Source organism: Chelonoidis abingdonii, chromosome 15 (assembly GCF_003597395.2).
Source record: "Chelonoidis abingdonii isolate Lonesome George chromosome 15, CheloAbing_2.0, whole genome shotgun sequence".
NCBI classification, from domain to species: Eukaryota; Metazoa; Chordata; order Testudines; family Testudinidae; genus Chelonoidis; species Chelonoidis abingdonii.
Window position 1 is genome coordinate 17792506 of NC_133783.1, and position 10733 is coordinate 17803238.

Sequence of the window (10733 nt, forward strand, 5' to 3'; positions counted from 1 at the left end):
ACAATCTCAGATATGATGCAAACCAGTGCTTAATTTGTGCCAGGGCTTGCCAGGCATGTTAGGCTTGGCAGTTCATAGCCCCAGCACCTCTGGGCTTGCTGTGTTAGTTATGAAAGTGTGTGTAAAAAAAAAAAAAAAAAAAAAAAAAAAATTGCTTGAGCCTTGGCACCTCTTTCATTACAAATTAAGCACTGATGCAAACTGTTCAGTCACACAAACCACTGCACATTTGGGCAGTGATCATATATGTATATACATAAATTTAAATCCTGATATCTAGATCTTATTTGTTTACTTTTGACTACAGGTAAACTCAGTTATCTAAACTGATCTGAAATTCATTTCTGTCCCTCAAATCCAAATATAATTTATCTAAAACTCTAAGTATCCAAAGAGGTTCTGGATGTCCCCTAACTTACTTGAATAACTGGAGTTTACCTATATATGAACAGTCAGCCTTGAACTCATCCTAAACATGATTAAGAATTGTACCATACCTCTTACATTTTCCCCAGATTTACAGGAAGATCACTAATCTATCCCATTGCCAGAAGGTCACAAGGTATTCATGATCTCCTTACACAGAATAATCAGTGAGCATCCGTAAGAATGGAGTAAAAGCAGCAAAGAATCCTGTGGCACCTTATAGACTAACAGACGTTTTGGAGCATGAGCTTTCATGGGGGAATACCCACTTCGTCAGATGCATGTCATGAAGTGGGTATTCACCCACGAAAGCTCATGCTCCAAAACGTCTGTTAGTCTATAAGGTGCCACAGGATTCTTTGCTGCTTTTACAGATCTAGACTAACACGGCTACCCCTCTGATACCTAAGAATGGAGTGTTTACCAACTGCTAAATTGTGGTGATATATGAACTTGTTGGGTATTTTCCTTACCTTATAGGAAATAACTATAGGATAATGGGTGGCAAATATTGGTTTTTCTAGACTATTTTTGTAGGTTTGATTGAGTTGTATTAACCTAGAAGGATAAAGTCATGTAGCAGGACTCTCATCTTTGGGATGGAATATCCAGTCCAAGAGCAAACAATGTTGTGACATTTATGTAGCTGCTCAGCACAGTACAACTAGGGCTCTGTGCAGGCATAGGGGTTATCCTGTGTGCAGTGTATTGCAGAGTTGGGCCCCATCAAATTTTCCCTTTTCCCGTTTCCAGAATGTTCTTGATAGCAAAATTCTTGAATGTATTTATTGTTTAAACTAACTCGAAATTCTTTGTATCTGGTTTCCACCTCAGGAGGAGTTTGTGGTGATTTTACATAACCAAGCTTTGAAATTTGTACTGATTTCAGTAGGGTTCTCCATGGGCCCAGAGTTCTTTCCATGTGCAATACATTGTAGGATCAGCACGTAAACTTGTGCATGAACTGTTTGCTCAACTCCATTATTCAATTGGGATTAGCAGCTGCCTGCTAGCTGACATGGAAATATCCATAAAGAATATGAACAGAGAGGCATCAGTAGGGTTTTTCTTATACCATTTTCAGAATAAAGCTAATTCCATGAATCCCAGTTAGGAAACGATCCTACAATGGCCAGGGGTTAGACTATATTAGGTGGTTATTGCTAGTTTATGGTACAGCTAGCACCAGCTGTTTTTTAGTTTGATTTTTAAAGAAATGTTGGGGGTATCTAGAGGCTGGGATAGATCCTTCTTTACATTCTTAAAAATCCAAATAAATAAGCAAATATTCTTTTCCTCATCTAAGTTTTATGCTTGTGTGAAATACTATGAAGGAAAATATCTATTGTAGTCGAATTTATTTACTTAGGCAGTATTAAAGCCTCCTTCTCAAAACAATCATTATGACACTGAGCTTTTGTTTAAAGAGACATTATAGAGGAATATAGCCACCAGATCTCTCTATTTAAGTGTTACAGTATTACACAGTGATCATTAATACCCCTGGCATGTCATTTCTAATGCTTGTATTAAATTGACTGAAATCTGACTACACATATTTGATAGACATGCCGTGTCTGTTAAATGTTATTGGACAGGAATGCTAGGCTTTTTCGGAAGTGAATGTACTTTGTCTGACTATTGAATAAAAGGTAGCCAAACATCTATTTGTCCTCTGTCTATTTTGCTGGGTATATAATTGGTGTGTGTAATTTTTTCAGTAACAATCACCTCCCATATTTTGTTTGAACCATCCCTCTATGGTTGGACTATATTTCTTTTTTCCAGTGAGATACTATCAATAGGTGAGCAACTACTAGCAGATGAGAGAGATTAATTGTTCATCTCCTTTTGTGTGACCATTTCTGCTAGTATCTTAAAGACTGAAGCTACTGGTCCTCTTTTCCATATCAAACTGCATTTCTCTGGGGTCATTTGTCTATCCAGGTGCTTTTCACAGTGTGCCTTATATGAACCAGCTTTTTGTTAGGAAAGATGTCTGCAAAGATTGATATAAATGTTATATATAGTTTCCTAATTGACCAAACACCATCACTTCTATTAGTGGAGCATTCTGAGGGAACTGGGGTTATTTAATCTCCAGAAGAGAAGAGTGAGGGGGGATTTGATAGCAGCCTACCACTACCTGTAGGGGGGGTTCCATAGAAGATGGAGCTAGGCTGTTCTCACTGGTGGCAGATGACAGAACAAGAAGCAATGGTCTCAAGTTGCAGTGGGGGAGGTCTAGGTTGGATATTAGGAAACACTATTTCACTAGGAGGGTGGTGAAGCACAGAAACGGGTTACTTAGGGTGGAATCTCCATCCTTAGAGGTTTTTAAGGCCCAGCTTGACAAAGCCTTGGCTGGGATGATTTAGTTGGCGTTGGTCCCGCTTTGAGCAGGGGTTGGACTAGATGACCTCCTGAGGTCTCTTCCAACCCTAATATTCTACGATTCTATATAAAACAGCTTTTCTAGAAAGTTGAGAAAAACGCTTGCTTTCAATTTGCCAGACTGAAAAGTCATGCCTCCAGAAAACATTTGGGTACAAATGGGCAAGATTTTATAAGATACCTGGGAATTCAAATTTCAAAAGAGATCTTGAAGATCTTTTTGTTTGAGCAAATGAAGAGGTCTGGAGTGTGGGAGGAAGTATACACTTTTTTTTGTTGGCGGGGGGGAAGAGCCACAGTCAAACTGAACCTTTTGCCAAGGGTATCTTTCTTGGAAAAGACTTCCTGTGAGCATCCCAGAGGAAACCCCACCAAGAAGACAGAGGAGGAGATTAGAATTTATATGGAATTAAAAAAAGACTGAGCAGATACTTTGAATATACCCATTAAACAGGGTGGGCTAGTTGTTCCCAATATTCTATGGTAGTTGATTTAAAAAAAAAAAAAAAAAAAGTATGCTGAATTGAGTGCCTTGTGGAAAGGTCTAAAAGATTGACAGTACTGGAGGCAAATGACCCTTTTTTTTTTTTATTTGCTGACCAGGTAGGGCATGACTAGTGGCAGTGCAAGCTTTCTCTAGTAAACTCTCTATTATGCCTTGACTTTGATCTGGAAGGATGCCTTCTAGTGGTGGGAGTAGTTCAGTCTCTGTGTCTATTCCATCCATCTCTGTTGAAAATGCCAGTGAAGGTATCAATTTGTGTCATGTGGGATTTTAACAATAGCAAACTTGTAAACTTTTCAAAAAATGTTCTCCTTAAACTTCTTGCAGAATCATTAATCTATTTTAGGTAGCAGTTCAACTCCCTGTAAATATGCTTCAGACTAAGATGTTGGGTAAAAAAATTCCAAAGTGCCTTAGCGATATAGGAGTTTAGCCCATTTGCAAGTCACAAGGGAACTGAACTTACAGGGAAAAACATCAGTGGGGCTTAGGCCTTGAGTTCACTTAAGTGCTCATACAAATTTTACCCATTATCTGCAAATGTCTAGACATCTTCTTGTTATCAGGCCTGATCTTACTCCCAGTGAAGTCACAGGGTGCAGGATTGAGTCCAGTTTTTTAAAAACATTTCTGCATGATTGGTCTAGCTCCTGAGTCAATTTGTTTTCCCCAAGACTTTTCACTGATTTCTGTTGAATGCAAACTTATTTGCACAGCTAATACTATTCTTTGAATTTTCTGAAAACAGGTGTGTGAAATATTCCTTTGCATAACTGCTGATGTTGACAAAAATGGGATGTTCCTACACTGCTTCTATATAATAAACATGTATTTTGATCCCTATAATCACTAAACAGTTACTGTATTATTTAAAAAGTACATCCCTGGTATGGATTCAGGTAGAAGATTGATGGAAGTGCTATGAGGGTATTTGACTTTAGACTGTGACAAGTGTGTGGCTTGCTTCACAGTAATACTTTGGACTTTTATAACGTATTTCATTCACACAACGGTGTCAACATTTATTATCATAAAACTATCTTTCATTTTTTTATCTGTTTATTTACTTTCAGGGACATGTGGCTTGAGTTTCTACGTATGGAAGATCCATAATAATACTGGCAGATGCAAACATTTACCTCTGCTTCCACAGAGCTGTTGATTTGGCTCACTCTTAGAGTAATGAATCACATGGGATATGGACAGAAGCAAAGTCATCTGTTTGTACGAACACTTTCTAGACATGTAAAACTCTTGTGCTAGGGAAAACTGTGGTGTGTTTAAGGAATCTTTGTCTCTCATGCACATTCATTTATATTGAAACATTTTCAATTTAGTAGCTCCCATATTTAACTTCAGGCTGATTAGAAACTGAAATACTAAGCAGAATCTACATCATACCATGCCAGTGGCTTTTACACATCTTTATTTGTTGATTGTCAGTTCAGGGTAATCATTGTTGCAGCCAGCACTGATGAGGAATAATATTCCAGGAAAACTGTGGATATCAGTGAGACTAGCAGAAGGAGGAGGTTGCCGGAATTATGGCATGGAGCAGCCTGCTTTCTCCAGGATTTTTGCCCTTGCACAGTTGCTACCTGACAAGCTGTTGCTCAAAAAGAGCCCAGATTTTCTGTCTGTGCAGCCTGTAGCAAAGGCAAAGAGGAATTATGTAGTTTTTCTTCCTAGCTATTTCAGCACTCTAGATCAGCAGCACTAGAACAAAAATGCCTTGCATGAAACTCAGTTTCCAATGCTTTCTCTGACAAATCTTTGATTTCCAAAGAGCCTGATGCAAAACTACCCTTTTAAAAAGTTCTTTTGGATTTTGCAGTGGCTTGTCCAGAACTCTACTGCCCCCCAAAATCCCATCTGCAAACCTATTGTAGCAGTGGATGCAAAAATTCCTGAAATCTTGACAAAGACAAAGCAAGAGCAGCTTGGGTAGCAGAGCTAAAGTGAGTCTCAGTTCTGAAATAAAATAGCAATCCAGCTAGCGTGAGCCTCAGATCTGCAATAAGTGTACATGCAAAGAGCTAAAAGACACCCTGAAGGAGTCAAGGGGATATGCTCACCATTTGTAGCCTTTGCCTTGCTTAAACTTGAGGGTGAGCCCAGTTTCCAGGCACAGGAGGAGGTTGAGCAATGCCAGCAGCCAGTATTTGGGTTCCTTCTTCACTTCAGTCACTCTCCAAACCCCAATCAGAGAGTGTAGAACAAAGAGCAGCCGTGTAACCAGGGCACTGAGCAGCACCAGCAGCTCCATTCTCAGCTGGCCCCCCCACCTCCTCTCCCAGTACTGCAGTGGCCTTTTATAGGCGATGGGAAGTTTCCCTGGGAATAACTGATGTGTGTATGCACCACAAGCACATAGACCTTTCCTCTTGTTCCATCTCAACAAAGGGGCCCAGTTTAACAAAAAAAAAACTGCATTGCCCCTCCTCCAGACTTCCTGAAAACCCTTTAAAAAAATCAAAACCAGGCTTTTAAACTATAGTGGTGTCCAATGCATGACACCGCACAGCACTGGCTGATCTCACTGAGTCACAGGCACGTAAAGGATTTCTTCTCCTCCCCACCCGCGCCTCAATCCTCCAGTCAGTTATTAGAAAAGTTGGAGATTTGTCTCTGATGAATTTTCTTCATCCCTTTGCTTTTATCCCTTTTCTCCATTTGCTGCTGTTTCATTTATATCAAAAGGCAAAAGATGTTAGAAAAGTTACCAGTTGAATCAGCTTCTGTAGTTGGAGTTGTACAGCCCCCCTTTCCTGATAAATGTTGCTTTAGCAAAATAATTTCAGCACTCAGTCTGACAAAGCAGCTAAAGGAAGAATATACAGAACTCAAAAAATCTGGGCTGACTTTCTAGCCTTACCTCATGCCATTAGGGAGAAATAGAAAAATACACAAAAGTCTGAATGTTGTGCCAGTTAACTCTGAATTTCTTTGCTTTTGCATGTTCCTTGAACTTCCATGGAAACCGTATGTAAAGTGAAGTGGCTTTAATGTACACAGTAAAATTTCTCAGTTATAGAGAATAATTTTATTTACACTGCATAACACACAAGAAAAGTTTCCCAAATGAAAGCTAAACATTAGACTGAAACATTATGGTGTTCCAGTTTTACACCCATGTGACACCAGTGATTTCAACAGAGACATGTGGACATAAAACTGCAGCATCAAAGCAGAGACTCAGGTCTATTGTGGTTTGTTTTGACTCCCTAATGGTCTGAGTCTTTAGCTTATCTAATGATTTTACATATCCTGTGTTCCTCTAGACGTAAGTAAACATTTTTGCAACAGTTTGTGACTCTTACCAGAGCAGTGATGGGTGTATGTGTGTTTAATTCAGAGCTTTGGATTCTTTCAATGTAAGAAATCAGAGCGTGCACTGATTACACCCCTCCCCCCCACCCAAAAAAAAAACCCAACCAAAAGAACATCTTTTCCATATGAATCACAAGGAAACAACAAATAAGGACCCTGGAATTTGTAGCTCTGAAGGATACACTTTCTCTTAGATTTTACTGTGGCAGAAAAAAAGTCTTTTATGGACTCTCCGGATGATCTGGTTTTGAGAGCCAGAATGCAATTTGGTTAGAAACAGCTTTATAGCTTACAAAAGCTACTTGAAGTCTCTTAAAGGTTAATCCTGTTATTTTAGATAGTTGTATAGTGTGTGCCCATCCCAGTCGCTAGATGCCCTTACAAAAATGTCAGCTAGAAAGAGCAAATATCTAGAATTGGGGGAAGAGGGGGAGGAAAGGTCAATAATACTAAAATTCTCCTGCCTAAAGAAAAACAAAGAAGCCACTTCCTCCACTTAAAGCACCCACTCAGGAAACGCCTGGGTAAATAGATGGGCCTAGCAATGTGCCTTTGAGGTCAACAAAAACAACTAAGACTGAGGGGGAAATTAATTTCAATCAAGAGCCCACCACTGTAATGGTCTAGCATATAACCCCACTCCCACTTTGAATCTGGAGGGTGTCAGTTCATGCACTCAAGCTGATGTTTAACAAGAACAGATCTAACCTCTAAAGTAGCCCAGGGTGAAGCTACAAGGACACTGTATGAATGTAACACTGTATGAAACCGTTAACAGGTGTTGATCCTGCTCAGAATTATTTAACTGGGTTCTGCGGACCCACTGAGGTAGATAGCATGTTACTTCATCTAGATATAAAGGAGGTAGGAAAGGATCTGTGGTGTAGGATGAATAGTCTTGAAATAGGAACCCTGGAAACTACCAGGCCTGAGGAGGTTTGAGTTAGAACTGTATCTTATTGTCAATTTCTTTCTTAACAAAAGCCCAGAAAGGGGCAGGTTTTGACTTTACACAGTATATGGACTTTGCTTTAGAGTGAGCTGGGAAAGAAGCCTGTTAATAATAGGAATCTAATTTTTAGCTGACATTTTTTCCTTTATCAGACAGATTTCAACTCTAGATTGACCTCACTAGCTTTGAATACCAACCAAAAGTTGCAGTCCATACTTGCATGCCTGTTCACCATTGTGAGGCCATGCAGCCAACCAAACATCCCACAACACTTTCCAGAGCTAAGCTCACATATCGTTATACTTTTGTTTGTCTTGTACCCAAAGGTCATGTTGTCCAGTGTCTGTAGTATTATGAGTAGTTACCATATCGACTTTCAAGTTTTGCTTAACTGAATGTCTAGGTAGATAGATCTTGGATAAATGTTTTTTGTTAGTTGTGGTGCAATTTTGTTTTACAAGGTAAGAATATCACCAACAACATTGGTTCTCTCCACGCCCCTGTAACTGGAGTCAATGTTTTGCTGTGTACAGGGGACCCACACAGTCAAATACAAATATCACATGAAGTTGAAGCATTACAGTGCCTATTTTTCAAAAGCCCATTGATATTAGCATTTCATATGCCGCTGTACTGAAATATCCTGAAAGAGTATCGCTGTAAGGCAATACTTCACCACAGTTATTTGGTATTAGCCCCATTCATGCTAAGGGATTTTGGCCAACTGCTACCTCAAAATCTCTTCCATATAACAGTAAGGCACACTTTTTCCACCATGACATAGGCTCTCTCTAAGTCAGTACTTTCAGACTGCTGTATAATGTAGGTTGTTCTTTCTCTTTTTCAGTCACCTTTCTGCCAAAGGACCCCATCAATACACCATAATGAGGTAAATGGTGAACAACTTCTTGTCTGGCCCCATATTGCCCAGTAAATTATCTGTCCTGGGCAATATGTAAATATCAGCAACTGTCACTTGATATACTATAGTCGATTTAAAAATATGTTGATCCTTCTGATCTGGAATAAAGAGTACTGGAGAAGCCAATAGGCTTCCAGAAATTCTAATGACCCTTCCTGCATCATTGAATTAGTTGCTGTTTATGATCTGACCAACATTCTTTAGCCATTCTGGAAGCTGTCCGTTTACATGAAGTCTGTGATAATTTTTTTTCCCAAGGAGATGCTTGAAGAGGAAGTCAGCCTGTTTACCAAATATTTAGCTACAAACTGAACAATTATGACAGTCCTAATAAAATATCAAAACCAAACAAACCCAACATTTGATAGTTCAAGTATATCTTCAGATGAATGCAGAATTATTCAATTTTTTGTAACAAAAAACAAAACAAAAAAAAACAATACTCAATCCAGTTTTTGAGTAAGAAAAATCTTGACTCTCACTGATTAAATATGAGTGTGGAAAAAGCCAAATCTCTATAAACACAGTATAAGGTAGAATATACCTGCATAGTAAGAGAGTGAGGGAAATGGCTACAGGAGTGGAAAAACAGAGTATAAAAAGATTAGCTCTCCAGTAAAGAACCAATATGATTGCAGAAGCATTAAAATCCCTGTAGGAGATTTACTGAAGACTCTGCCCTGGATTAGAATTTGATAAAAAATAACTTAACTGAAGTCATACAATTTCTGTGCCATTTGTAACTGAGTTAATAGCATATGTTCCTGGGGATTATAGTCAATGATTAAGGAAATTAGGTTTTGTTTGAATTTAATTTAGTTATATAAAGCTGCTACAATAATTTACAGCTTTGCTATTTAACACAGTTCTTCAAAGAATCCTAGATATAGCCATGTCATTATACATTGAAATATTATCCCCATATGTCATTTATATTTGCTAGTTGTTAAGAATGTTCATCAACCAGATGGGCTCAACAGGAGCTTTCTGATAAAACCAATGCAGTTTGACAGACTAGAGGTGGAGGGGGGATAAGCTTTCTATACCAGTTACTCTTAATTCACGTGAGAGGAATTCTTCATTCTCAGCAGCAGTAAACAGTTACTACAATGACGCACCTCTGATATATTGTTTTCCTTCCTTTAATTTCTGAGCAAGTGGCCGTTTCCTTCACCAGCATTAGAAATTCTCCCCATCTTTCTTATAGATCTTCTTCTCTCTTGTTCTTTCCTCTCCAATTCTCAAATACACCATTCTTATCTATTCACCTTCCTGCCACTCACTTCCCTATTTCTTTACCCTCCTCTTCCCTATATCTTCCCTCAGCTTCTCCTCCCCTTTCTATCCCTTTATCTCTGTGTTTCATGTCATCCCCTGCTGTCAACACTATGCCTTTTTCTCCCTCATGTCTGTATCATCACTTGCAGTTTCCAGCACTGTTCTCCTCAAAATGGTGGGTGACTGTAGGAAACGATTGCCTCCCACTGGCCAGAGCTTCTTGAAATACAGACTAAGCTGAGAGTAGTGGGGTTGTCTTGGCCCTGGCTCTAAAACACATTGTAAAATTGTTTGCAGCTTTGGAGGGCAAAACTGCTTATCATAGAATGTTTTCAGTTATTAGTGGCCATGGGTCCGGTGCCAGCTATAGGCACCCAGCCAGATCCTTCGGTAGACTGGCATAGTTCCATTGGCTTCAAAGCCTATGCAGCCCCCAAACGTTGCATGCGAAGAAACATTTTCGATAACTTCGTGCTCAGCACCATGATTAAAGCTCTGTCCTACTCTCAGCTGCAGATGCCCTGCCAGTGTTGTCTTCCCCTGGCGCAAATGTGATGGGCTCATGCCAAAGCCCCTTGGGAACGCGCATCCTCTGATGTTTCCAGGCACATCTGCAGTATACTGTGACAATGTATCCAATCGTAGCTGGGATCTCTGCCAAACCATCAAAGTTGCAACCTGGAATGTTGCAACTTTTTACAGGCATGGTCATCAGGTTGCTGTCTCACACTAAATGGATTGTCTTGGCCAGGGCCGGCGCTTCCATTTAGGTGACCTAGGCGGTTGTCTAGGGCGCCAGGATTTGGAAGGGAGGCAGACTGCTCCGGTGGACCTCTCGCAGGTGTGCCTGTGGAGGGTCTGATGGTCCCGCGGCTCCGGTGGAGCATCCGCAGGGATGCCTTCAGCAGGTCCACCAGAGCCACGGG

The 10733-nt window shown here is 39.9% G+C and overlaps 1 protein-coding gene across 1 annotated transcript in view; it reads right to left on the minus strand.

Annotated features, from left to right (window-relative positions):
- TMEM26 (transmembrane protein 26) overlaps window positions 1–5591 on the minus strand; it is a 28326-nt gene extending 22735 nt beyond the window's left edge. Inside the window, exon 1 of the mRNA XM_032784471.1 lies at window positions 5401–5591. Within this exon, the coding sequence (XP_032640362.1) occupies window positions 5401–5591 (191 nt within the window). The remainder of the gene's footprint in view (window positions 1–5400) is intronic.
- Between the last annotated feature and the right edge of the window lie 5142 nt (window positions 5592–10733).